The following is a 26,346-nucleotide window of genomic DNA, read 5'->3' on the forward strand; positions in this document are numbered from 1 at the left end:
TGTGAACGGCCCCTCAGAACTCAAACGCTATTGATACTCACTTGGTGCACTATCAATTGGCTCGCAATATTTGTAGAAATGTTATAAATACTCGCACATATTTTTAGGACACAGAAAGCGTTTAAGTGACATTAGCCCTGGGAATGTATTTATTCTGTTTTGAGAATTACTCCGCCGTGAAAAAGCTGATCGACCACCTTTGGAGGCGACGTTGTAGTTTTTGTAACCGAGACGCCCATCATTCAAAATGCAAACCAATGAGAGAGAGAGAGCGAGAGCGAGCGAGCATGGCTCATGCACCCTAACCAGCTCAGCTGCCTGGAACGTTACTGTTGTGGACTATCTCACCATTTCATCTTGAATACGACAGGACACACACATTCAGTCTTCAGGCGCTTGCTAGTATGTAGCCTAGTTATCGCATTTCGTTTCCTAAGGTAGTTTTGGTTTGCCAACCTTCAGTTTTGCTCAACCCGGACAGTTTGAAGACAGCGCTCCAGGACATTGTCTACATAAATTCTGTTCATAAACGTCAAAGTCTGACTATACAAACAGAGCACAGGTCTTCATTCACATGTTGGAGAATGAGGTGTTTTCATTGTCTCAAACTAACTCCGGTTACCGGCTCTTAGCCCGTGCTGTTCCGCGCTGAGACTCTGTCGGGTTGTGGCATGGGAAGTGAAAAACATTCAAGGATCTGAAATTTGTCAACATTAATTTTCTTTTCATTTTATTATTTCATTATATTTTTCTCGTTGAAAATAACTCTTCTGGCAGTAGCCTACGATATATCGCTTGGGATAAATGCAATATCGGACTGGACTATTGACAGACAGCGAACCTATTAACCTGCCTCAGTCTTTCACAGCTTTTTATCTTAGTCTGTTTATTTTCATAATTTACATGCAAATGTGACGCTTTGAAGGACTTCATCAGACCTTGCTTTGCGCTTGAATTGACATACAGTCGTCACAGTTTGTAGAGAAAAAGAAGCTAAAATAAGGGCATTTGAACTCGCTATTTAAAGAGAATACATTTCACACGTGGGGATATTTAATTAAAACTGACGTGAAGAACATTTCGGCCTGATCGGTCGTAGTTCTCAATCACTCAAAACACTGCATTGAACAGGACTGCGACTGAAACTTTCAGAAATGCCGCAGGTGGAAATGTTTTATTTGGTGTTTATCAGCCTGTGGATGTCTGTGTTGGGCCTGGATCCGGCATCTAAGGTTGTGGCGGATCGCTATGCAGTCTACTGGAACCGAACAAACCCAAGGTGAGTTCATCAATTCTTTCACTTGTCATAAAGCCGAGTGTCATAAAGCAGTTATAATTTTTTACTTACAAAATCACAATATGCAAAGCGCAGTTTTGTGCAGAATAGCTACAGTGCGAACTGCGGTTCTGACGGTTCCGAAACTTCTAATAAATGCACGCCGCGCACATCTCGGGTGCGATTGACGCACTTGACAGCGTTATTTCACAGTGAATTCGCAACACGAAATGTTTGGTTAAAGCAATGACTAGCGTGGCAAGAAATAGCGCTCGGAACTGTAAATGAAATAAATTAATGAGGCACAAATAGTTTAATATATATATATATATACCTATATATCTTTGCGTTGGCACAAAGCTTGCACAGCTCATGTTTTAGCTTAGTGGTTATCAAAAAGTGCTTTCTGGTGTATCTGTTAGCTAAATCGTGCTTTATATTATAGCATTAGCCTGTTTATTTTGTTTTGTTTGTATGTAGATACAAGATTAATTTAGGTTTGATTTTAAAAGATTGATTTAGGCATGATTTAGCTTAGAGGGGGTTCTTTTGTGGGGTTAGGCAAGCTCTTAAATGTAAAGAGTAATCTGCAATTCAGACCCCTTATCAGCTAGTCCAAAACATTGCCCTTCAGAGACAACAGTAGAAATACAGGCAAAATCATCTAGCTCTGAGACATTTTATAAAGCCACACATTTTATAAATTGCCTGTCTCAGAAGGAATATGGAATAAACCTAGAATGGTGGTCCTTTACAATTTTAGTTACTAAAATCACATTCAAAGGGTTTGATTAGATTTGAAAGAACTTTGCGCTTATTTTTCTGAATAAGCGTATATAAAATTGTGATGCTGAAAATTTGTCCGAGCTAGAACGTTTTTTTTTTTTTTTAAATGAACATTTTCTACTAGGGTAATATAGCCTTAATGAGCAATGAGAGGTGGTAATCGAAAATAGTACAAGGAGTAAGAATAAAATACTATTCTGGCTGAATTTGAGCTAAATAATGTGTTGGGTTGATGACTGTAAGTAGTTAGGGTGTGTTGTAGCCTGTGTCAACCAGAGTATTTCAGATAAACCAGTATTCATATTTTTTTTTAATTCATATATATATATATATATATATTTCATACCAGCTTCATAACAGTTCACCCATTTACAGTATAAGATACACATCATCATATGTAGACTGATGACTAGTATCCTAATATCAGGCACCCTTATACAACTCTGGAGTTGCCTGAAAGCTCATCCCCATTCTCAGTTGTCCCTCTTCAGTTGCCATGGGGCTTTCTCTCTGCCCTGCACCCCAGTCCCATGATGGGTTTACACAATGGGTCAAACCCAGAGAAGCATTTCTGGAGTGGCTGATGCTCAGCTGGGTGCATGCTTATGAGAGACAAACGAATGGAGGGGTCACACATTCAGTGATAACAGCACAAGGCTGTGGTTAACCATCATTGGACATTATTGAGCCCTGGTTAGGGTGAATCTGAGGGCGACCTCTGTATCTATGGCTTGACAGAGAGCATGTGTTTGTGCATCATGAATATGTGTATGTGTGTGTTGGAGGCTCCCTGCCTAGGTTTTGTCTGGGCAAAATGAGGCCCCTCTAGCAAATAAATGAGTTTGTCCAAATGAGTATCTCTCATTCACATTCATGCTCTCACCCAGTGGCCTAATTCAAATTAGGCTGTGCTGTATAATGTAGCAGCACTTTTATCAGGACCTTGGGGCCTTGAATCTGGTGTTGTGTCATTCGTAAATCCTGTAGATCAACTGTCAGAGCATGGTGTTAGCAATGGCTAAATCATAAGTTAGAATCCCAGGAACACAAAAACTTGAGAAAAAAAATAAAAATGACTTAGTCACTTTGGATAAAAGCATCTGCCAATTGTATATGTAAAACAACTTTCCTCTTTGGCAGCTTTTATTACTACAGATCTGAATATTTTTGCACATCGATCTGTTGAATTTGTACGAGGGTGTTCACTCAGTTGAAGCCTCAATTTAGAGCTGTGTGTTTCTTAAGCACTAGAAAAATCAATTATTTCATGGTTTAGCAACATATGCGGACCTAAGATCCTCGATTGGTTCATTCTGTTGTTTAAAATAGCTGCATCTTCCTCTCTGAATATTGCTCATTAACATGCCTAAATTACAAACATTAGAGCCAGCTGTGCAAAAGTTCAACTTCAAGATATATATATAGGCATGCCATGAAATATTAATAACTCATAGGCAGAAAGATTGCCTACATTAGAGCTTTAATTGAAGATCTAAATAGCTTAATGGGATTTAGTGACAAATACCTTTCCATAATAACAAGAAACAATTGTTTATTCATATTTTTCTCTCATTGTGCAGCAGAATTATCTATTAATCCTTTTTTGCAAGCATAGGATTTGCACTTTAGAGTGGTGATGAACATTTTGAGGGACTGAGAGTATTTTCACATGAGCGAGTACAGCGGAGTCTATAGAAATTCTTTAGAGGATTTAAGGGGGAATGGCTCCTTTAGTTTTGGCCTGAGATTTGCAGTGCATCCATTCAAATGTAAGGTCTTACAAGCTTCACTGGCTTTTGGTCTTTTTTTTTTCTTTGAATGTGGTCCACGCCGCTTGCAATTACAAATTCAATTCAAGTTGGCAGATTTCCTCTGAAGTTTCCTAGCTCGTTCTCAGATTAGTCAATTCTTGGTTTGAGATGTGTTCTTTCTAAGGAATTATACTGGATTGGCTAGATAGACAGGGAGATTATTGTTTCCTTCACTGTTTGTGCTTCTGTGTTTTCTTTGAGAGTAAATGTAATCCAAATATGCCATGTACTGTACATAAATTACAAATGTACTTATTTGCCATTCATTATTTGATTAGTTACTGGATTTAAAAAGAAACAAAAATAGTCTTTAAAATCAAACCAGTTTATTTGTTGTTGATGGGTAGGATCAGCCAGGAATCAGTATTGAATTCCTCCCATAATCTTCTGGGTGTTTGTGTATGTGGTGCCATGGAAGCTGATACTGCTGTCCATCAAAGAGGTCTGTCGAATAGACCTAACAGCTGGGGAGAGGGATTTCAGCATTCTGACTAAGTCATTTCAGAGTCCTGTTTAATCACTGATAATGCCTCTCAAATCTCACAATAACAGATGTGGCACTTTTTCCTACAGTTTTTGAAGCTTTCTCAGTCAGGTAACCATGGACTCTTTAGATTTGAAATTTTGTTTCTTTAACAATTTTTAAACATTTTGCAGTTAAATGATCATCTCTACCCTACAGAAATGGGAAATGTCATGGATTCTATGTAAACCCTTCTCTTTTTCACCTCCAGCTTGGGAGCGCTGGGCAATATGACCTCAAATGGTTTCCTTTTTGTGGCAGCTCAATTTTAATCCCCACTTTAAAAACAAAGCCCATGGTTTGAGGTTTGTGGCCAGTTGATATTGTGATAGATGTTCAGTGATATTGTGTGGGGATCAGTTTGTATTGTTCTGAGTGTTTACCCTCCTTTTCCCTCACTGGCACTCCTGGCCTCCTTCTGTTCAGTTATACTTGGATTTTAAATGTCTGAAAGAAAGAATTATGTCCAAATATTGACTGGTCTGAGGACCTCGGTCTTCTCCCAGCCAGTACTCAGCCCAAGTGAAAGGGTGCCATTGTTCCTGTCTTAGTGGACCCTTGTCAGTGTTTAAAATATTTAGGCTCTTACACACAGGAAGAGCATACAGCAGGGCTTGTATAAGGAAAATATGGACAGGCGCAAAATAGAGGCAATATGCGTGGTTGGATGTGGGAGTCTCTTGACTGAAGAATGGAAAGAATTACAAATGGGAACCACAGGCCTCTCAGTCTGACCCCCAAGATTCTCTATATACTCCATCCTGATTAACCCACCAGGGCTGTGTGCAGTCTGCTGGCACTCTCAAAAGACTTGGGGTATCAGAAGAATTATTCCAGCTGAGAGAAATTTCTCATGCAGGATAACTAGAAGATCCTACTGTGTGATGACCACTAGCACAAAGAGTGGTGTCTGGCCATGTCCCTCTACCCTGTTCAGCGTAGCCTACTGATACTACACTGTAAAAAGTGTGCTGTAATTTTTACAGTAACTTACTGGCAGCTATTTTCATTTATAATTAATTGAATTTAAATGTTATTTAGTTAAGATTTCATTTGTAATTTTTTTTTTATTAATATTTTCCACCTGTAGGAAAATATAATTTTAGCAACCTGAATACCTACAGGTAAAGTGCATAATTAGTTGATGATCCATGACATTCAAATCACTGAATCATTCAAATCACCATTACAACAAAATATATATACTTATGCTGCAACCCTCATTTGGAAAAAAAAAATCTATTTAAAAAAATATATAAAAAGATTTATATACTCACTAATTAACCTAACATACATGTGGGAAAAGTACAGCAATGGGAGGAAACTCAAAAAAAGGCCCTAGATGGCCAGCACCCAGGATGTTCTTACTTCAAGGCAAAAATTCTTACCACTGAGCTGCCCTTTTTCAGCCTAGACAGGTTGGCATTACAACAAAATCACTGTCCATTTTCCCACCAATACACTTCACATCCCTCATCTACATTGACCGTTAATATCAAAATGAGAATCAGAATCAACTTTAATGGCCAAGTATTTGTACACATTCAAGGAATTTGACCACAGTTTTTCATTGCTCTCAATGTGCTTACACAGGATTTATATTATATTTGATCAATAAAATATATATCAAAGTGGATTGACCCTAACCCAAATTAGGAATTTAAATTCTGCACAATTTGTTGTCACATAACAATTGGCGTTATGCTGCTTTAGATTTATTTAATGATTTACGAACCTCTGAATAAACTCCAGTGTACTGGCCGCCTCTTCCTGGTACTGCACATTGAATACATAGTAGCAGCCAAACAGGACAGCTAATGCTGATGAACAATCTGTTTGCTCCTGCGACTGGATGCTGACTCTGCCCTCCATAGTTAGCATCCATGTTTTTGCTTGGAGAACAGAATCTCCTGTAACAAACACCATCACAGCAGCTTTTTAGTATTGTCACCAGCCTATGCGTAAGATCTTAAAGCTGGTGTTGTACAGACCCAGCATCTGATCATAATCTCAGCCATAGTATCAATTAATAAAATTATTTTCATAGCCTTACCAAGTGCAATCACCTTGGGATGCTGTGATCAGTGAAGCTTCTCTCTACATCTGCTGGAGTTGCAGTGACCTAAGTGCAGCGATTAACAAAAAGTAGGAAGAAATTCATTAAATATATATAGAGCATACTTGTGTCTTTCTTTACAATACTTTCTATTAGGCTCCTCTATAGAGATTATGTTTATATGTCACTATGTGTTATATCTTGTGATACATCCCCTTGACCAGCTCAAGTATGTCTGCCTGTCTTGCAATTCACAGTTAAATTCTATAACAGGCTTATTACCTGTAAAGTTTGATTTTTAAATGATGCAAATAAAATGGACCCTCAAATGCATGACACATGTATACAAAACAGGAATAGTCTTTGAAATGTCAAACTATGATTCTAATTACAATCAATATTCTCTAGAAACAGCTGTTCAAATTAGCAGTAATACTTACATCAGCCAAAAGAAAGAGTGAATCCTCTCTCTCTCTCTCTCTCTCTCTCTCTCTCTCTCTCTCTCTCTCTCTCTCTCTCTCTCTCGAAGTACATCATTGTGGTAATCATAGATGAAAACTGTAAAAGGTTGACAAATCTAGAATTAGTCAGGTTCATATTTTGATATGGTGGTAAAACCAGGAAAGTGTTCACACAGATAAATTATCACAAGTTGATAATATCACCGTTATGATGGCAATCACAGACAACTCCTAGCCAACAGCCAAAAAAAAAATGCGTGGCAAAAGACAAAATGTTACTGTTAATAAAACGTTCTTTAATCAGGTGACGCACGTTAGTATGCTGTTAACATTTCAAATCAATACATTTGAAAATGTCTCTGTTTTATATAATTAAATATAATAATACAAACAATATACTAACCTTTTCGATGAATCACCGTTGTAAATTTTCATTCCCAGTTGTCCTTTATCTCACTTTCACCAAACAGAATGGAAAAAAATATTTGAAAAGAAATCTCTCTTGCCATTGGTCAGTTTTTTGTGGGCAGGTTCACTACTGTATTACGATTATTTGCTAATTTTCTCAGCAGCACTGAGGCAAAAAATGCATATCATATCACAATTAAACGTGTTAGTGGACATATTTCTGAGGGATATATGGATGCTAAGGACAGCCCTCCAAAAGAAAAGATGATAAATACACAAAAAGTAAGTAGGTGGTTTATAGAGAAGCTCCAATCTAGGGCACAACGCTGCTAATGTGCATCCTGAGCTCAGTGATGGGCTTCGATGTAACCAGAATGCTTCAAAAGTGTGTATATGTAAGATTATTGTGGGTGTGCAACATAGTTCACGGCATCCAATATTTTTTTTTATTCTGTTTACTATCAGTTTACTTAAGCAATCAATTGCCCGTCAGACACCCCAACATAAAGAATCAGAACAGACTTCATATAAATACTGTCCACAACATCTCACAAATAAACCTTTAGACTATGCATAATAACGATTTGCTTACAGCAGTCGATTTACATTTCTAGAATGAATAAAATTGACATTTATTTTTAAATGCTGCGAATTTGTATACAAGCAATGCTTAAAATAAGGTCAATTTTTCAAAGTTTACTCACTGATACTAACTGCGTGCAAATGCACTACGTGCTGCTAACACAAATTAACATTTAAAAAGTTGCATGTTTTAATTCATCACTTTAAAATCACCACAGCTAAAATATAAAACTAGTGGAGATCATGTACCATTTGTAGGATGTGTATCTTTCTATGACATCTCTCTGCATGTTTCACATCCATTATCTTCAGTCAGTCATTTAAATGCTCCCAAACAGCCGATTTAAGTCGCTTTTTTGGTAGAAATGAGTCTGGATCGAATTCCTCTGTTATTTTTTGGAGTTTGTAGGATCCCCAGTTTCACGTAAATTGAAAGTTCACGTTCAGTCCGCGACACCAGGCCAAGCACCAAGCGGACACCGTCCATAACCATTGTAACAGATTCGGTACCCACACATGCACAATCTTTTTCACATTTAGTCTTACAAAATCATAAGAGATACTCTTTTATATTATTTATACATTATATAATATTTTGGCACTTGTAAATAAAGCATTTTATGGTTTTAACTGTGGATTCTAAATTCTTACGGTAAAATTAACCATGACATTTTTATTTGTGGTAAATAGTAAAACTGTATAATCACAGCATCCCTACCTTCATGACACATTCTTGACTGATATGCTAATTAATTGTCACGATTTTGTCCCACGGCACAGACAGAATTCTAGATGTGACTTTTTATTATTAAAGTTTACCCATCCTTTTAACATTTAACGAATTTACACTTGAGTCATCACAGTGATATCTCATCCTCTTTGAGCCTTTAACTGATAACTGATGCATTTCAGGTCTCTATGTTTGCTTGAGGTAAGCTGCTCATACTTTGTGTGCTTTTAAACTGTGAGTGGTGAAATGTCTTGGCTGGGGTCTTTGAAGACCCGGCTGAAGGTATTAACAGAGAGAGGCACTAAAGGGCTTAGGGGGTCATCGGCCCATTGTGTAGAGATACAAAACACTTCCTCTGAACCCCTTCACCCCTCTGTGTCTCCCTCCGAGAGCCACGACCTCAACAACCATTCATATTAATCAGGTTCAGACCTTAATGACCTGATAAAGCTTCTGAAAGGACCCTAAAGTTTACTAAGCCCCCTTGACAAGAATTGTAGGAAAATGTAGCATGCGGTAATGACTGCTTTACGCATTCTTTTGCCGAGAAAGCTCAAAGTAGTTTGCTCTTTGTGCCCTTCATTACGGCGCATTTAAATCGCAATGAGAAATATTGTAGGAAGCATTTGGTCAACAGGCTAAGCTAATAAAATGGACTGACTTCGCAAGAGTTAGAATAAAATGAAAAAAGAAAAACAAGAAATGGGGAGAACGGGATTGGAGTCTGGCCAACAAACCTTCAAATGCAATGTGGAGAAAATGAGACCAGGATGACCAATGTTGGAATCCTGAATAAAACAGTGTGCTATATCACAGTATCATGTTTGTCTTTATCTATGAGGTAGTTGCTCTTGCTTCCTTGTCTAGAGATGTATAAGTAGTCTACTAGTATTTTTCTCGAAGACAGTAGGAGTGTACATGCGGCCATTTTCAAACCTCCTTCCATTTTGTGTTTTGAACACAACAGCTGCGGATTTGGGAGTAGGTTACACATAGTATATTTTTTCAGCACATCAAGGGGTTGCAACTGCTTTCCTCTTAGACTGTGTTAAATTTAAAATGACAAATCTTGCAGGCAATCAATGCAAAATAACTATTAATTAAATTCCACCTAGAATGAACATCAAGTGAGTTTAAAATGATCGATTTCTAGCAGTTTCACTCTGGTGTCACGATCCATCTAACTCCAACTCCAACTAATCATAAAACCTTTCAAATTACATGACACCAAAGGATTTTACTGATTAGATATACACCAAGAAGAGACATCATAAACCCTACTTGAGCTGTGGCAGTACTACCATGCCAATCCTCTGTGCACTGGTGCATTGGCACTAGTATCACTGGTGGGGGGAACATGCTAACAGACGGTAGAATCATGGAAGCTTCCACTCTTCTTTTATGTATCTGCTGCGGCTAGGCCTCAGTTATTCTTGTGCATAATTGATGGAAAAGTTAGAATAGCAGAAGTAATGCGATGAGAGGGTGCAGTGAAGTGGCAAGGCAGACAAGCACAGTGCTGGCAGCCAGGAGTGGGATCGCGTGCGTGGGGCAGCAAACATTGCAGGGGATGGGATGAAAGGGCATCTGGAGTAACAGGTCATCATATAGAAGCAGGATAAAGTGTCAGCCCCTAGTCAATCAAGTACTTCCTATTTCGAGAATGACCTTCTGGTTAGCAAAAGCACAAAAAAATACACGCTGGTCAAACTGAGAGCTGCTTGCCAAAGAACAGTTTCTGCAAACAAAACCATGATTTTATTTTTGTTGAATAGTGAGATACAATCTGGCCAAAAGTCTGAGGCTACTTTGAAAATCAGGGGTTCAAAATATAATTTGAACCTGGAAATAAACAGAAAGATGGTGAAATTTAGAAACCAAAGAAACATTTTGAAAGCAAAGAAGAAAATCTTTGAGATTTTACACTTTTTTAAGCAATTTGTGAGGTTGAACATGTTCCGGGTTCCTTGATTACATTGAAGCAAATAGATGCTCTTTTGAACATTCTCAAATCATGTTAAATAACATTTCTATCAGGAAGACTTGTGGAATTGAGTGAGATATAAGATGACATTTATTTGATGAATATAAAACAGAAAAGTAATGTCTCTCGTTGGTGTAGGCCCCGTCTGAAGAATTTGTACACGGAACCGTCATATCCTGCCGGAGATAGGGAGGCAGGGACGATGAGCCTACCCCCGTGCAGGACGGGACTCAACCTGTGATGATGGGGTGGTGGAGGTTGCCGTGTTAGCACACTGAAACAGCAATGTGATAGATTGTGAGCAGACTTATAAAGCAACAGCTTACATGTGATTTGCTGGGAATTACCCAGCTAATGGTGCGATGATGTACAGCTGCTAGTCTTCCCGCTAGAACTATGCTGCGCTTACATGGATTTTCAGGTTATGCCCCAAACTTGTACAATCCATGCTAATTTGAGTCCATGTTGTCATTAAAGCAAAAGGGGGCATTCGAAATATCAAAAACGTTTGAAATTCATGTTAGCCTTTCATTTGAAAATTTAATTAGGAAATAAATAAATTAGGAATAAAATAAAATAGAAGGAAAGTGGTCTTTCAGTGCTTTACTGTTATTAGTGCTCTACTTGGTGTTCTGACTTGTAATGCAATTAAAATATCAAATTGAAAATGCACATGGGTGTGTTTAATTGTCAGGAATCCTTTGAACTGTCGTGTGTTTCAGTGAAACTGCAGGCAGGGCAGCAGCCCCAGTGACAAGTTGTGTGTCACACCTTGAGCAGTCACTACAAAGAGGTGCTAATGGTCGAACAGCCCTACTTTTTATAATAGACAATGAGCTGCTAACCAGTGTCATCCTGTTTCAAAGAAGCCGGTGACCATTCACGCAGGCTACGGTAAATGAAGGGAAGGTATCTTTCCCTCAGGCTCTCTCTGAATCATTAGAGCACTAGTTAACTGAAACTAATCATCATTGGTCCTCCCAGTTTGATGACTCTTACCATAAGAAATGATGTAAAGTGAAACATTGTGACAGGAGGAAACTGGAAGTTCATGAATTTTCACATTTAATGAAGCCTGAATCACTGCATTCCTGGTGTGCACTTCCGGCTTGTGTATATTGCAATAAATCTAAGGAATAAGGATATGGTCAGCAATCATGAAAAAGGTGAATTTGTTGTCAGCTGCTCTATTTGGGTTGCCATCATTTTGAAGCATGAAGCAAGGCAAATCACCTCAGAAGCGATTAAACATGAGTAAATCGAATCTAAATCTTCTCGTTTAGGATTAGTGTGGGGGATTTTGTTAGGTTTAATGCTACTGTGCTGCTGTTTATTTATTACAGAATTTCTGTAGCTGTTGTTACGCTCCTTCAGAAATAAAAATGTTGGCATTTTATTATATGATTGACTTTCAAAAATTAACTGTAATTTTACACGATACATTATTTACATTATTATGTATTAATACACATCATTAGTATAATAATATTACATTGCAAATTTATTTCTGTTATATTAGAAATTATCTTACTTTTGGTTTGTGTTTGCTTATGGTTGTGAGTAGTTGACAAAATACTTTTGGAAATGTTGACATGTCTATATTCCACCTTAAACCACTTTTACACATTTAGCTATTTTAGTTTATTTATAATATAAATGCATGTAGGCTCCATTTCAAAGCAAATCCAAAAACGATAAATTTTTTAGGGAGAATTTTGTGCAACCAGAGGACATGAACAGAAATATGATCCCATTGTAACTCAAAAAAAACCATCTGTCTTGGACATAAATATTATTGCGATGCCATAAAGGCTTCCGATGGAAACATAAGCACTGAATGTGCTCAGGAAACAAATAAACCATTTTTATGGTTGTACCTACAGCCCTCTGGGCATTTCCGCTCCCCTGAAAAGACACAAAGAAAATCCTACAAATCATCACCTTCTAATGTTCTCAAAACAGCACTCTGTCATTTGCAGCAATATAGGTTTAATAATTACTGGATAATGTAATTACTCATAACAAACGTGATAAGATCAATAGTAAATATTATTAGAATTTGTATAATTATATTGTAGATTTGCTGTAGATTTCATAACATACATCATTTGTGTCTGGTATTTTTTATAGCTTTACTAATTTTATGAATCAGTAATCAAATGTAAGATATACCTTAAATCCAATCTCTTGGGAATGGATACAAATTTAAGTTTAAAAGTGCTTAAGGTGATTTAGGAGAAAAAGACCTTAACTTTCTACTCCATGTTCTATGTAATTTCCTTTTCTTTTTCTTCATTGTTTTATCTTTGGGAATGAGCTGAAATTTGTTTATTTCGTCAAAATGTCCAATTTAATGTCAGATAGTTGTGGAAATAGTTTTTGTTGAAATTATACTCATTTGCATTTTTTTACATTAATAATTAGATCAGTAACTTAGTTGTAGATGTGTGTTATATCAGACAGTGTGAATGATTGCAGTGTGTGAATTTGGAGTTTTGCTTTGCATTATCAGGGGTATTCTTTAACATGCCGTGTACATGACCAGAGGAGAATTTGATGTGGGGAAAAAGTCTCAGTACACTGTGACTATCTCTGTGGATATGATGTGGATGGATGTGTGGGTTTAGTTGGCCAGGGTTAGGTAAGGGTTTTAAATAACTTGGATTATAGTCATCATTATTTTCTTTTTTAATGATTTTTTTTTTTACCCGCATAAATACATAAATCAATGCATTTACACATTTGGTTCCATTTTGCATTCTTTCCCATCATAAAATACAAAGTGTTTTGTCTTTGATATTGTATTTTTGGTTCAAAATGTAGAGGTCTGTGTTTAAAAATTATTTTGCTTTATTTTGTTATTCTGACCCAGAATGATTTGAACTGTGCATTACAGGTTTGTTACTATGTTATAGTGCATCTTTATATACTATGGAAAACTGGGGCACGGGACAAAGCAATCGGGGGGAGTGGTTACCAGAACCCACCAATTGAAACATCAGCGAGGGGCTCTGCAGATCTGGGGAAACCAATATCATTTTGATGGTTTGAAAATCTTGAGGAAGATTGCTACAGTATAGTAACATCGGGGTGATGGGAGTGCATTTGGAGCATGTTCAGTCTTATAAGTGTCAATAACACTTCAGTTGATTTGCATGGTGATTTATTTTATGTTTACATAAAGACTGATCAATCCAGGCTAGAAAGCATACCTCTGTATTTCATAAGTGAGGAAACCGGCCGCTACCGTTAAAATTTACAGCATTTAATTGTTGGTCTGGTGCAAGTCCCTGTCAGTGTTGAGTGATTCAAAAGTTATGTTCTCATATTTGCATTCATATAATTCATAAGCGCTTAGTGACACACACACACACACACACACACACACACGCACGGGTCTCCTTTAGCTACCCCCCCGGATCTTTCTCTTTCTGTCTCCGTCGCCAGTTGTCTGCCACGTCCGCTGACTCTGTCTTAAGGACTGATATCAGATATGGTGTGGAAGAAACGGCTTACACTGGGCTGTAGCCCAGGCTCAACCAAGTTCTCACCCCTTTTTTACTGTCCGCCTTAACTCTGATGTAATTTCCATCCCCTCTGGTGACCCTGTCGAACAGATAATGTCTTTTGTCGGCAAGTCCCTTGTAGGAATAACTCCCATATGCATACCAGGCATACTGTAGCTCTTTTATAGCAAGGGATATGTGTTATATGGGTGCAATAATTCAAGCACATTGCCACCACTCTCGATTTGTCTACCCATGGGGGGACCGAATCCCTGTCTGCCTCTGTCTCATCTCTTATTTCTCATAATGACTTTGTGTTTTCTCTGTTGTGTTTGATTATTTTGCCTATCTCTCCACTCCCTGCCTGGGTGTGATATCATGTTGTGGCCATTGAATTCACCATATGGAGCCGGTGCGGTGGAGCCTATTGAACAAATCAGTAGTCCAGATGCTCTTCAGATGATTGTAGCATCGTGTGATTTTAATGTGAATCCCTACTCTCACCCAGACAGACACACTAATTTAATTTAGTGCAAAAGCAGGATGAAGACGTGCTGTTGTGGCAAACCAGACCTTTTTGTAGCCGTGCTTATCTGGACTTTTACATCCTGCTATTTGCACCCTTTTAATGTGCTTTCATTTTGCGAACACTTCCTGGACGCAACCTTTTTTGCTTGTGGTGTGAATGTTATTTAATGCTGCTGAAATGTGATAATGTGAACAAAATGGTAGTTTATAATGTTATCGCATTGCATTGAAAGGCAAAATGTGAGTATTACGTCCGTTGGCTCAATATTCACAGCTCTTTTGTTGTGTTTCTAAATTAGGTCTGAATTAAAGCCAGTGTAGGAGTATATTTGTTCATTATTTCTGTCTTTTTTCTCCAAGACAATGAAAATGATCATTGTGAGGCAAAAGATAAAGGTTTAAACTGACCTCATGGCATGTTGTGTGATTTCGGAGCATTAGGTTTATGGAGAAAGGTCACAACCACTCCTTACTTCAGTCCATTAACACCCACAGCCAGTAGGGTTCCAGGCCAAGCTAATCACTATCCTGCACTGCGAGGTGTTTATGAATCATTTAGAATGTTTTATCTGTAGGAGGAAGTGTTTGAATAGACAGTCAAGGGTAATCACTCAGGCTATTCAACAGACCTGCACGCTTAAAAAGTAAGTCCTGCTGTAAAGATCAAAGTCACCAAAAACGTTTGTTCTCTGTTCTCATACATCTGCAAATTTATGATTCACGAAATTTGGATTTGGTCCCCTATTCTGTATATCCACCTCAAATTTGACAATTGCAGATTCGGTCAGAGTGTAAATGAGTATTCGTTTTACGAGTGTGTATCTGTGTTGTTTGTGTTCTGCAATTCAGGTCATTATTCTGCTCTGTTGGTTTGGGGCTACACTCATATAACCCTTGATGGCACAGCTATTTGCTGTGTCAAGGATAAATAAGTTTAGTGTTTAGGACTCAATAAGGGCAAAACAAAAGAAGCCTATATACTACTCATGGCAATCAAATCTTTTACCAAAATACCAGTTACAGTTATTGATACAACTGTAAAATCATGATACTGTATATCAATATGGAATCTCCTAATACAGCTAATATACAATATTGTTGGCCAAATCTTTAATTTGGTTTATGGTATATTTTATTTTGTAAGGGCAAACAAATATGAATACAATCTAAATTAAAGATTCAAATAAAATGTAATAAAATGACTTAATCATATGTGAATGTCTTAGCATTATATAACATAATATCGAAACACGTGGCAAGTGGCCAAACACTTCACAAAAAGAAATGTGTTCGGTTTCAAATGATAAAACAATAGATACCTGTATATTGTTTAAAGGAATATTCCGGGTTCAATACAAGTTAATCACAATCAACATAATTTGTGGCATAATACTGATTACTCTTTAAAAAAAAATAAAAATAAAAAAAAAAAATCTGGCAAATTTTTGATAGTTAAAATACTCACATTTTCAAAAATACAGCCACAAGAGATAAACAATGTGCATGTAAACATGATTTTAGTGTGATGTCAATGTAGTCAACAAACCCTTAAACCCAAAATCAACTGTAAAAATAACATTTTAAAAAACTTTACAGCTCAAATAATGAGTTTTAGCGGAACAATTATGTGCTTTAATAAAATTATAAGCTACACATTCTGCCTTTAAACCCTTCAAAAATTGGCCACATTCACTTTCATTGAAAGTGCCTTACTGTAATCTCTATATTTGCTTTTTATAAAGAAAAGTAGGGATGAGACGAAATAATTTTTTGTGGTAATCAACATTATGCCACAAATGCTGTCGATTGAGCTTAACCAATACTGAACCTGGAATGTTCCTTTAAAATTAAGTTGAAAGAATTTAGTCATGCGATGAACTACACCTGTGGTTACTCAGCTATGGCACCTGTGTGAAGTTGAGGTGGACTGTCTTCATGCTATACATCCACCAAAAATTACGTTGGAACACATTGGCTTAAATATTTGCAAAAATTGATAAGAAAAGTCAAGTTCCAAAGTTAGTCGAGCAATATTTGTTTTAAAGGGGTCATGACATGGGTTTTTTTATTGTATTATTATGTTCCCTTAGGTGCAATTATAGTATTAATATATTTTTTTTTAAGAAAAACTTTTAAAATCTAGTGATTTATGACCTTTTCCCACCCTGTTTCTCATCCTCTGATTCAAACAGTCTGTTTTGGGGGCGTTTTCCATTTAAGACTTCAGTGTTAACGCCCACTGTTATGATTGGCTAACGTCAGTGCCTATGTATCAGTTATTGACGCTCCCAGCCAGAACAATATGCAAGTAAACTAAGTAAAAACACTGTGATTATTCATAATGAATGAAATTGCGCTTTAAAAAGTAGTTTAAAGTTTAAAATAGATTACTTACAGTTTGCGTCGTCGTTGTTCCCAGAATAGTCGGCACGGACTTATCTTTGAGCAACAGTTTTCTGGCAAAGCCAGCATCATATTGAGATTTGTTCTCAAAACAGTCATCCTTAAAATGTACAGAACAAACGCTTAAGTTAACACTGCCGTGACTGGGACGTCCGCAAAAAATAAACTGCATCCATTTTTCCCTGACGTCTGGATCTTTCGGCAGCTTATTCAGAGGTTTTGTTTGACCACAGCCAGGAACAGCACATCTGTGTGGCATCGTAATTTTCCTGTGCACAAGTAGTCTCTGTCAGAGCTCGCTGTCCATCGACTGAACACTTGTGAGGCGACGGCGATACTGAAATGAGCGTAGTTGTCTTGCGCTTAAAGCGTAGTTATCTTGTGCTGGAGGCGGTCATATGCAAACGCTGTTACGTCACTTCTAACCGTCACGTCACTTCTAACCATGAATCCAGAACGAGCTGTATTTTGAGCTTGATTAAATAAATGATTCGTTTAGAATGGGGAGGACGTCTTAAAATATTAAACTTGCAGGACGTTTTAATGATACAAAGACCTCTTATATACCAAAAGATCAAGGCAAATTTGGTTTCTCATGTCATGACCCCTTTAACAATATGTATAGCAAATATAAATGGAATCTATCGAGATCAAGGTTGCCTTGTACTGGTAATGAAAAGCGTACATGCCGGGGTGTGGAAAGCCAACTGGATAATACCTGTGAATGTTCTCCACACCAAGATTAATGGGCTTGAGGTACATCAAGTTAAACCAACACCATTAGTCATATTTAATTCCAAGTTAAATATGTAATCATAGCAAAAACCACCTAGTCTTTGCTCGAAAACAAACGAGTGGAAATGGAATACAGCTCAGAGAACAAGCCGGAGCCGAAGAAATCTGCATTCAACAGAAGGCTTCCCAGAATTCTCCAATTAAAGTGCACAGAAACAGATGATATAATTACACTAAGGGCCCACTTTCTTTCAGGTGCTAATTGAATTGGTGTGTTTGCCAAAAAAGACTCCCATTCTAGCGGTGAGAGAGAGAAACTGCTCGGGCGCATTCCTACGTTAAGCCCAGGGGCGTTTTTACTGGGCGTGAGGATAGTGTTTGTAGAGAAAATATGTGAAAGCTCTGGTATCTGTGCTGGTATGTGAATCATATGTTGTGTTCTCCCAGGGCTCGTCAGATGTGCAACCTGTGACCTGCCACAAACATTCCCTATAAATAGCACTTAAGAAAACGGGATTTGATTAAAGAGAGTGCAGCGTTGCGCTATTGATTTCCATTGATAACTGCACTTACACGAGAAAAGATACTGCATCAGTAAATTCAAGTGAACATTTAAACCTGGACATGTTTTGGTATAGTGTACAGTTTATCTGTGGATCAGATTAGATAGCTTCATACAGTTTTAACTGAACATAACAAAAATTATATTTTTGAATGAGAACGCTGGTTCACCCACATAGTTAATACCAGTTACTGGTTACATTTCGGCTAAATGTAATAGAAATTTGTAACTACCACAAATGCAATCTCTCAAGTGATTGCATTTAAATCAGGCCTCAGCAAAGATATTGCTGGGGGTACAACATTTATAAATATCTGAATGAACATAAACTAAATATCTGTTATGCAAACACTGAAAAATAATAATCCAGTTGTATTATTGGTAATAAACTATCTGCTATGGTTGCCGGAAATTTACCATTAAATTATTTTTATAATCACATATTTCTGGCATTACGTGATGTCATTTTGGTGCCTGTATATATTTTACCAGAGGCAAACTGGCCAATGGGGCCGCGATATGCCAAAGTGGGATGCAATATGCAGAAGGGGGCCACGATAAGCTGAATGCGGCTGTGAAACGGTGCCGCCATATGGCAAAGGAGACTGCAATATTCTGCAGACAGCGACATACATTGCCAAAACCGTTGTTACCCAATTAACTTTTATTTTCTGTAGCATTTATGCATTCTTTTTCTTTTAATGTTACACATTTTTTACAGTGAATGGACCCTGTTTACTTCATGCATTTTCATGGCATTATTGGGACAATTCATCGGTGAACATCGTTGAATATGTTCTCTTCCTCTGAAATTACTTTCCTTTATCGCTGATGTGACTTAGGCCACACAAGCTGTTGGATAATGTTAACCAATTTGCATTCAGGTCAGGTGAACAGGATTTCATGTTGACTTAAATGTTATTAATCAAATTTATTCTAAAGTGTTACCAAAAAAATCTTGCTTTTTTATTTTTAGGTTAGCTGAGAGTCTGGGAGGAATGTCCCTGGGCTTGTAAGGCTTGAATACCTCTACTCTAGAGAGATTTGCTGCATTAATTGTGCCTGCCTTGTTTAGCTCTTAACCAAGGACTATTTCTTGCTAAATTGGTTATGTTTGAGTGCATTCTTTTCCAATTGAAATAGATGGTGTGTGGAAACAGATGAAAAACATTAAACACAATCTTCATAAACGAGACGAGACAAGTAGCACGTTGGTCCACGCAGTGTGCAGATCAAAGTGTCTAACTGGGCCTGACTCTCATTGGCCCAAGTAGGAGGTTTCAACACCTCAGCAGGAACTAAGTGGGAGCAGAGCTTTCACATGACTCACAGAAGTCTATTGTTTGTTTTATATTCTCTATGATGTCATAAGATACAAATTGGAATTTTGATTGATGTCAGCACCTGAGTAGGCTGGGTAATTTAGGACTTTCATTCCATTAGTTGCGTTAATAACTTTCGCAGCACAGCGTTTGCATTGTCTGATGGGGATAAATAAACTTGAATGTGAGTTAGAGTGATTGGAATCTCAGGCTAGAACGGCGGCTCCGCCCTTGTGTGTGTTTGTGTGTGTGACTCTCCCCGCTGAGCAAGCAGCACAGGCTGCTTCTCACAGATGGAGGAAAGTGCACAGCAGGAGTGTGACTATCAGCACCATCACAGGGACTTTTCCTTTCTTCCCGGTGTGCTCCTTCTCACCTGAGCCGCTAAGGGGGCCACCGTGAATCAAACGCCCTGTGAAAGCTGAGTCGGAGGTTATCTGGTGGTGTAGACACATGATAGTTTGCAGCCTCTCTTTTAAAGCTGTCTCTCTGATTTTAACCTCAGCACCCTTAACAATTCTGTCCTACCTATTTGTACAGATCTTCTGCTAATCCATAGTTTGACCAAAACAGCTGAGATTTTCACACTCACACTCGGTTAAGGATCTGAATCTGTGGACCACACCGTGTTGGGGTGTAACTCACTGAAAATAGCAACACTAAATTAACTACCTGCACATTTTTAGTAGCCTTACAACTGTTGTTGTCAAAATGTTGTATCTTTTCTTGTAACATGCTACTTTTACGAATAGCGGTGTGGTGCATCAAAACGCTAAACATGCAGCTTTATAGCAGGCGTACTGTCTGAAAAGTTCCTCTCTCGCTTGTGGGTAGCGTTGGGAAATCCAATTTATTTTAGTGAATCAGAACTTTCCATGGTTCATATAAATGAACTGGTTCAAACAAAAGATTCACCCATTCACTTAAGTCCTTGCATGGCATTTTCCGTCTTCTGATTTGTAGCAATATATTGTTACATTTTTTTATTATTGTTAGAAAATATCGTTACTTGTTTTATTAGTTGTGTTTTGTGTATTTAAGGTATATCTGTTCAAGTTTAATGACAGCATTGTTTTGTGCCGGGTAGTCTAAATAATGGTCTGATTGCAAGAATAAATGGTATCATCTGATAGTTATAGATATATATTTTCTCCTTAAGTAGTTTCAATGTAGTTAACACATTTTTATTAGTAGCTACTTTAAATTATGAGTGGGCTAGCTTGTAGCATTGCAAACTACTGTTTAAAATTAGCTTTCCCAACACTGGCACAATGAGGATGTTGGGTTTGGGAGGTTTACGAGGACATTTTATTAGGTTACAAACTGGTAATTACAAGGGTATTTTGCTATAAATGTGTTTTGAGGACATTTCTAGCATCCCCATAATTCAAATGACTTAAAAAAAATATTCTAAACTATGTTTATTTGAAAATGTAAAAATATCTATGGAGAGTCCTCATAAGGATAGCCTCACCAACGTGTGTGTGTGTGTGTGTGTGTGTGTGTGTGTGTCGTCCGATATGCCAGACCAATTGTTTGTGCCTAGAAAGACTATTGTTGGTGACTTCCTGTACATAAAATTAGTGGGCAGAATGGGAGTGCCCCAAGTTCACCCAGTGTGACTTCTACATTTGGCACTGTAATTTACTCACTTCAGGCCTTTATCAACAAAATGATCAAAACTGACCCCATGCAATCCCTAAAATAACAAAGAGCTAGAGCAGCAGAGTCCACTCACCAAGACATTTCTCTCTGATCAGAACCAGACCTAGACCAATGCAGCAATGAGGAGAGAAGATGTTAACTCCTTCCCTCAGCAGCATTTTTCTGGGAATAAGAGCGGTTAACAGGCTCTGGTCTGCTGGCTTCAGCCTGATTAAGCTATGCAGTTTCAGTCCTAGGCTTTTCAGGGCTGCCTTAAGTTGTGGCTGCAGCCATGTCTGCTGGATGTGCATGTAACGGTGGTGATTAACACAGTATGTCATGGTGCAATGACGTTGCATGGACAGATAGACTCTTTTATGAAGCTGGTTATAAAACTGTCTCTGCTAAAGGGCCCTGCTCTCAGATCTGTTTACACACTTACTTTTTATGTTGGCCTCTTGGCTGCAGATGTTTAGCCTGTTGTGCCACTTGAGGTCAGATGTTTTTTTGGTTTAAAAACCTCTGCTACTGAAACAAACATGTTTGAGGGACATATAGAGATCAGAAGGTAGAATTGATTGCTGTCTAATAAAAGTTTAATCAACACAGATTGTCAGCAGCCAATCAAATGCCATTCTCTAGGCCTTAAAGGGATAGTTCACTCAAAAATGAAAATTCTGTCATCATCATGTTGATTCATGTTGTGTATGACTTTCATTCTTCTGCAGAACGCAAAGGACATTTTTTAGAAAATATTTCAGCTCTGTAGGTCAATACAATCCAAGTCTCAGGGTCCAAAATGCACACAAAGTAATCCATTCGACCCGAGTGGTTTAATTAATGAGAGGGCATGAGTTCACACAGCTTCTAGCATTAAGGTCACTCGAGAACTAATGCACCCGCAAAAAAGTATAAAGGGCCAGTGTTGTTTACAAAAGAGAAACGCTTTACAGAAGCTTCATTGGTTGTGCTTATGCATATGTCACTTCTCCTGTGAAAATGCCAATGCATGTGACTCGAGAGGCCGTGTGAACTTGACCGTCTTGTGGACAAGCATTGGAGATCTGGCCGGAAGTGGGAATAGTCTGTTTGAGACATTAATTAAATAAATCGGGTCATATTGAATACTTTTATGATGCATTTATTTTAAAATTTTAGGGACCCTGATGACTTTGAATTGAATTGCATTGAATTGACATACAGAGCTGAGATATTCCTCTAAAAATCTTTGTTTGTGTTCTGCAGAAGAACTAAAGTCATACAAATCTGGAAAAGCAAATGATGAGAGAATTTTCATTTTTGGCTTAACTATACCTTTAAATGAACTGCTGGTTTCAAAACAGACAGGGAATATACTTTGATGTATAGTGGAAAAAAGGACTACTGGGTGAACAAGAATCACTGTATAAGTATGATCACCAAACGCATGGCTATTCGCAGAGCTGTTGTCATGGTCACAGTAAACATGGTAACATATTTGTTGAACTGTGGTGAGGCACTGTTGGGACAGGCTTTTTGCATAATGCCGTTCCAATCGTTTTACTGATTCTGGCTGCCTACTTTAACCTTTTAAAGTTTCCCTTAAACATAACTCACCCAAATAAGCTTTACCACAAGCTGAGTGATATGCTTAATGGATGTCTCAGTGTTCATTGTGCTCAAGTATTCGATCCCAGATTTCCTGTGAGAATTACACAAATATTCTACTACAAAAAGGATAGTATTCCTACCACTCAAAAAAAGAAAATGGGGGGATGCAATTGTGGTTTCAGTGAGAATTGTTAGCTGTCCGGCTTCTGTCATTACATTTCATGCTGAACGTTGTGAATCGCCTATTAAACCTTGAAGTGCCCACAACATGAAAGGCCTCATTGTGACACCAAAGAAATCCTTGTGACACCTAATCACAAAATAAAGAAAAGGGAAACAAATCCTGGCATCTCACAGTAATCTCCCTGGGTTATCGTGAGTGAGCGTGACCTTTGTGACATTGATAGGATTTCACACACAAATATAAACGCACCAGTACTGACCTACACACACACTCAAATACTCACATCCACACAGATGCCTTTCATATGTCTGCGAGGGACTGTGGTTTGTATGTGTGGGACTGAGCTCTTTGAAGCGGTGGGGATCATCAGGGCAGACGTCTCCGTGGTGATGTGCTCTCCTGGCTGTTTCTGAAGAAAAAAAGCACTAAACTGACCTCAGAATTGCAGCTGCACCAGAGAAAATAGATTTTAAAACATTTTAAGCTTTCACAATATTTTCTACAATATGTAACTCACTAAAAAGCATCTATTTTGCGTTTGATGGCTACCGTGCTTAATCAAATTTGATGGGGCATTAAAAGGATTGCAGTCCCTGTTATTAATCTCTTGCTGTGCTGCCATTGGCTGGATGGCGCTGGAATCAGTCTGGACTTTTCCCAGTCCTTCAATCCATCTGACATTAGCCTCTAAAGTGAGGCCAAACATGTGCTTTCTCTTAACGCTGGCCTGAAGATAACCTCCTGTGTCGCGCGCTCATACAGACCTATTTTTCCACAAGCAGTAAATAAAATAAGCATTTCATCTTTTATATGTATAGATTTGGTGTGTCTGTGTTTGTGTATAGTCAGATAAATGAGGTGTGTCAGTCCTCTGCTTTATAATCTTTCAGAATCAAAAGCGTTTAGAAGAAAGTTGGCATGAGCTGATCGCGGTAACTCTACCTGCACCTCATCATCGGCACAGGTGGATTGCAAGCCTATCAGACCCCCATCTCACTCCCACACAGAAATAAGGGCCATCTATTTCGTCTTGAGTGCTGAGCCCTCTCAGAGCCAATGAAATGTGGCGGGGACTGTGGCTTGCTGAGTGATGTTGTGGTAATGTGGTAATGTGTTTGCTGCAGTGTGTGACGAAATAAATGGAAATAGCTTCTGAATTAGGGATTTGCAAAATTACATACCTTACAATTTCACTGGCTAGTCAACTAATCAGTCTTAAAAGGATAGTTAACCTGAAAAAAGAAAGTTCTGTCATCATTTACTCACATTTGTGTTGTTACAAACCTATATGACTTCCATGGAACTCAAAAGGAGTTATCAAACAGAATGTTCCTTGCAATTAAGTAAATGGTGACTGAGGCTGCTTTTGTGTTCCATGAAAGAGAGTCCGGAACAGTAAGTTATGACAGAATTTTCAGTTTGGATGAATCCAAAAAACCAGGATGGATTTTTGTTGAAATAGTGTGGGTTATCAGAATCATCTGCGCACTGCTTGCAGAGGGAACCCATATGGTTTACTAATTTAGTGGTTTAAAATCCATCTTGATTCAGTATCACAATGTTTCCCAACCATTTTGTCCTATTTACCCTTACATCCCCACCATCACCAAACCAGAAATTTATTTTAACTCATATTGAATATCATTTAGCATTATTATTAAAGGGATAGTTCACCCAAAAATGAAAATTCTCATCATTTACTCACCCTCATGCCACCCCAGATGTGAATGACTTTCTTAGGAAGAAAGACTATTTAGAAGAATATTTCAGCTTTGTTGGTCCATACAATGCAAGTTATAGGTGACCTGAAATATGAAGTTCCAAAAAGCATATAAAGGCAGCATAAAAGTGATCCATACAACTCCAGTGGTTAAATCCATGTCTTCAGAAGTGATATGATAGTTGTGGTTATAAACAGATCGATATTTAATTCCTTTTAGAAATCTCCACTTTGACTTCCACATTACACATTCTTAATTTTTGGGCGAACTATCCCTTTAATGTTATTAAAATGTCCATTATTACAATGATTCACATTTAAACTAGAAAGTAAGAATGATATTGTAGGTAAAAACCTACTTACCAAGTAGCTTTATCAGATGCTTTAAATATAGAATCTGTCATTTTAAAACTGCATTTTGTTTGATATTGTTAGGATTGTCTGATACACTTAATGGGATCAAAATAGGAAAGAGTGTTGTATTGTGATTGTCATTGAGAAGTGTGATACAATAAAGAGAACTTTTGCATAAATGTACTTCTATCTGTAGTCTTTATACATTCAGTATGCACATAATGTTCCAATACGTGCCATTAGCAAAAATTGACAACTTGCACACATTGTTTTCTCAAAAAGTAAATACTATCACTTAAAAAGGCATAGTTAACCCAAAAAGACAAGTTCTGTCCACATTTCCTCACGTGCAAACCTGTAAGACTTTCTTTCATCCTGGAACACAAAAGGAGAAATTTTGGAGAATGTTGATGATGCTCTTTTTTACATATATATAATCTTTGACAGCCTTACTATTTTTATTTCAAAGTCATACATTCAGTTCTGTAGCTTTAACAAAGCAATGTACTTTTAACAAGTACTGTGCTACCCTGTGCTATGTGTACCGAATCACTGCAGTACCATACTGCAGAAGAGTGTGTAAATGAGCAGCCCAGCTCTCATTATCATTGGTGAGAAGTGATGTCACGAGAAACCATGATGTCTAACACTTTGACCTTTCCTCCATTTAAATCTACCAGGTCTCAAATGTCACTCATCATAACATGACAATTGAGAGCACTGTCTTCCTTGCCTCACGGTGTGAATGTCATACAAACCCAATCACTCTCAGTCTTTCCTCTTGCACTTCTGTCAAGGTAAGAAAGACAGAGCAGCCTTTGCTGTCAATGAAAAGAGAAAAAAACAGATCAGGTACATGGATGTGGTTCTGACCGATTCTTCTCCCGATCCCTTTGAAAAACAGTTGTTCTCATGCCAGCCATGTAAGGAGATAATTAGTATGTACAGTGCATTGCCAGGTCCTTTAAGAAATTCCTGCTTTTTCTTTTCTTTTTTAATAAATGTTGTACCCAGTTGTTTTTGATCCCTATTGTTGTCAGTGTGAGAACTCAAGCGGGCAAGCGGTGATATCAGAGGCATTATCAGCATTCCTGTCCGTTTATGTATCCTGATCTTGTTTACATGCTGTATCAGCTTGTGAAAGCCATGAGAGTTCTAATTTACAGCTTGATGGCATTGGG

General features: G+C 37.9%; 1 protein-coding gene across 1 annotated transcript in view; it reads left to right on the plus strand.

Annotated features, from left to right (window-relative positions):
* Nucleotides 1-281: 281 nt before the first annotated feature.
* Nucleotides 282-26,346, plus strand: part of LOC127625191 (ephrin-A5b-like) — a 61,621-nt gene continuing 35,556 nt past the window's right edge. The window contains exon 1 of the mRNA XM_052100310.1: nucleotides 282-1,279. Within this exon, the coding sequence (XP_051956270.1) occupies nucleotides 1,155-1,279 (125 nt within the window). The 5' untranslated portion in view covers nucleotides 282-1,154. The remainder of the gene's footprint in view (nucleotides 1,280-26,346) is intronic.

Source organism: Xyrauchen texanus, chromosome 31 (genome assembly GCF_025860055.1).
Source record: "Xyrauchen texanus isolate HMW12.3.18 chromosome 31, RBS_HiC_50CHRs, whole genome shotgun sequence".
NCBI lineage: Eukaryota > Metazoa > Chordata > Actinopteri > Cypriniformes > Catostomidae > Xyrauchen > Xyrauchen texanus.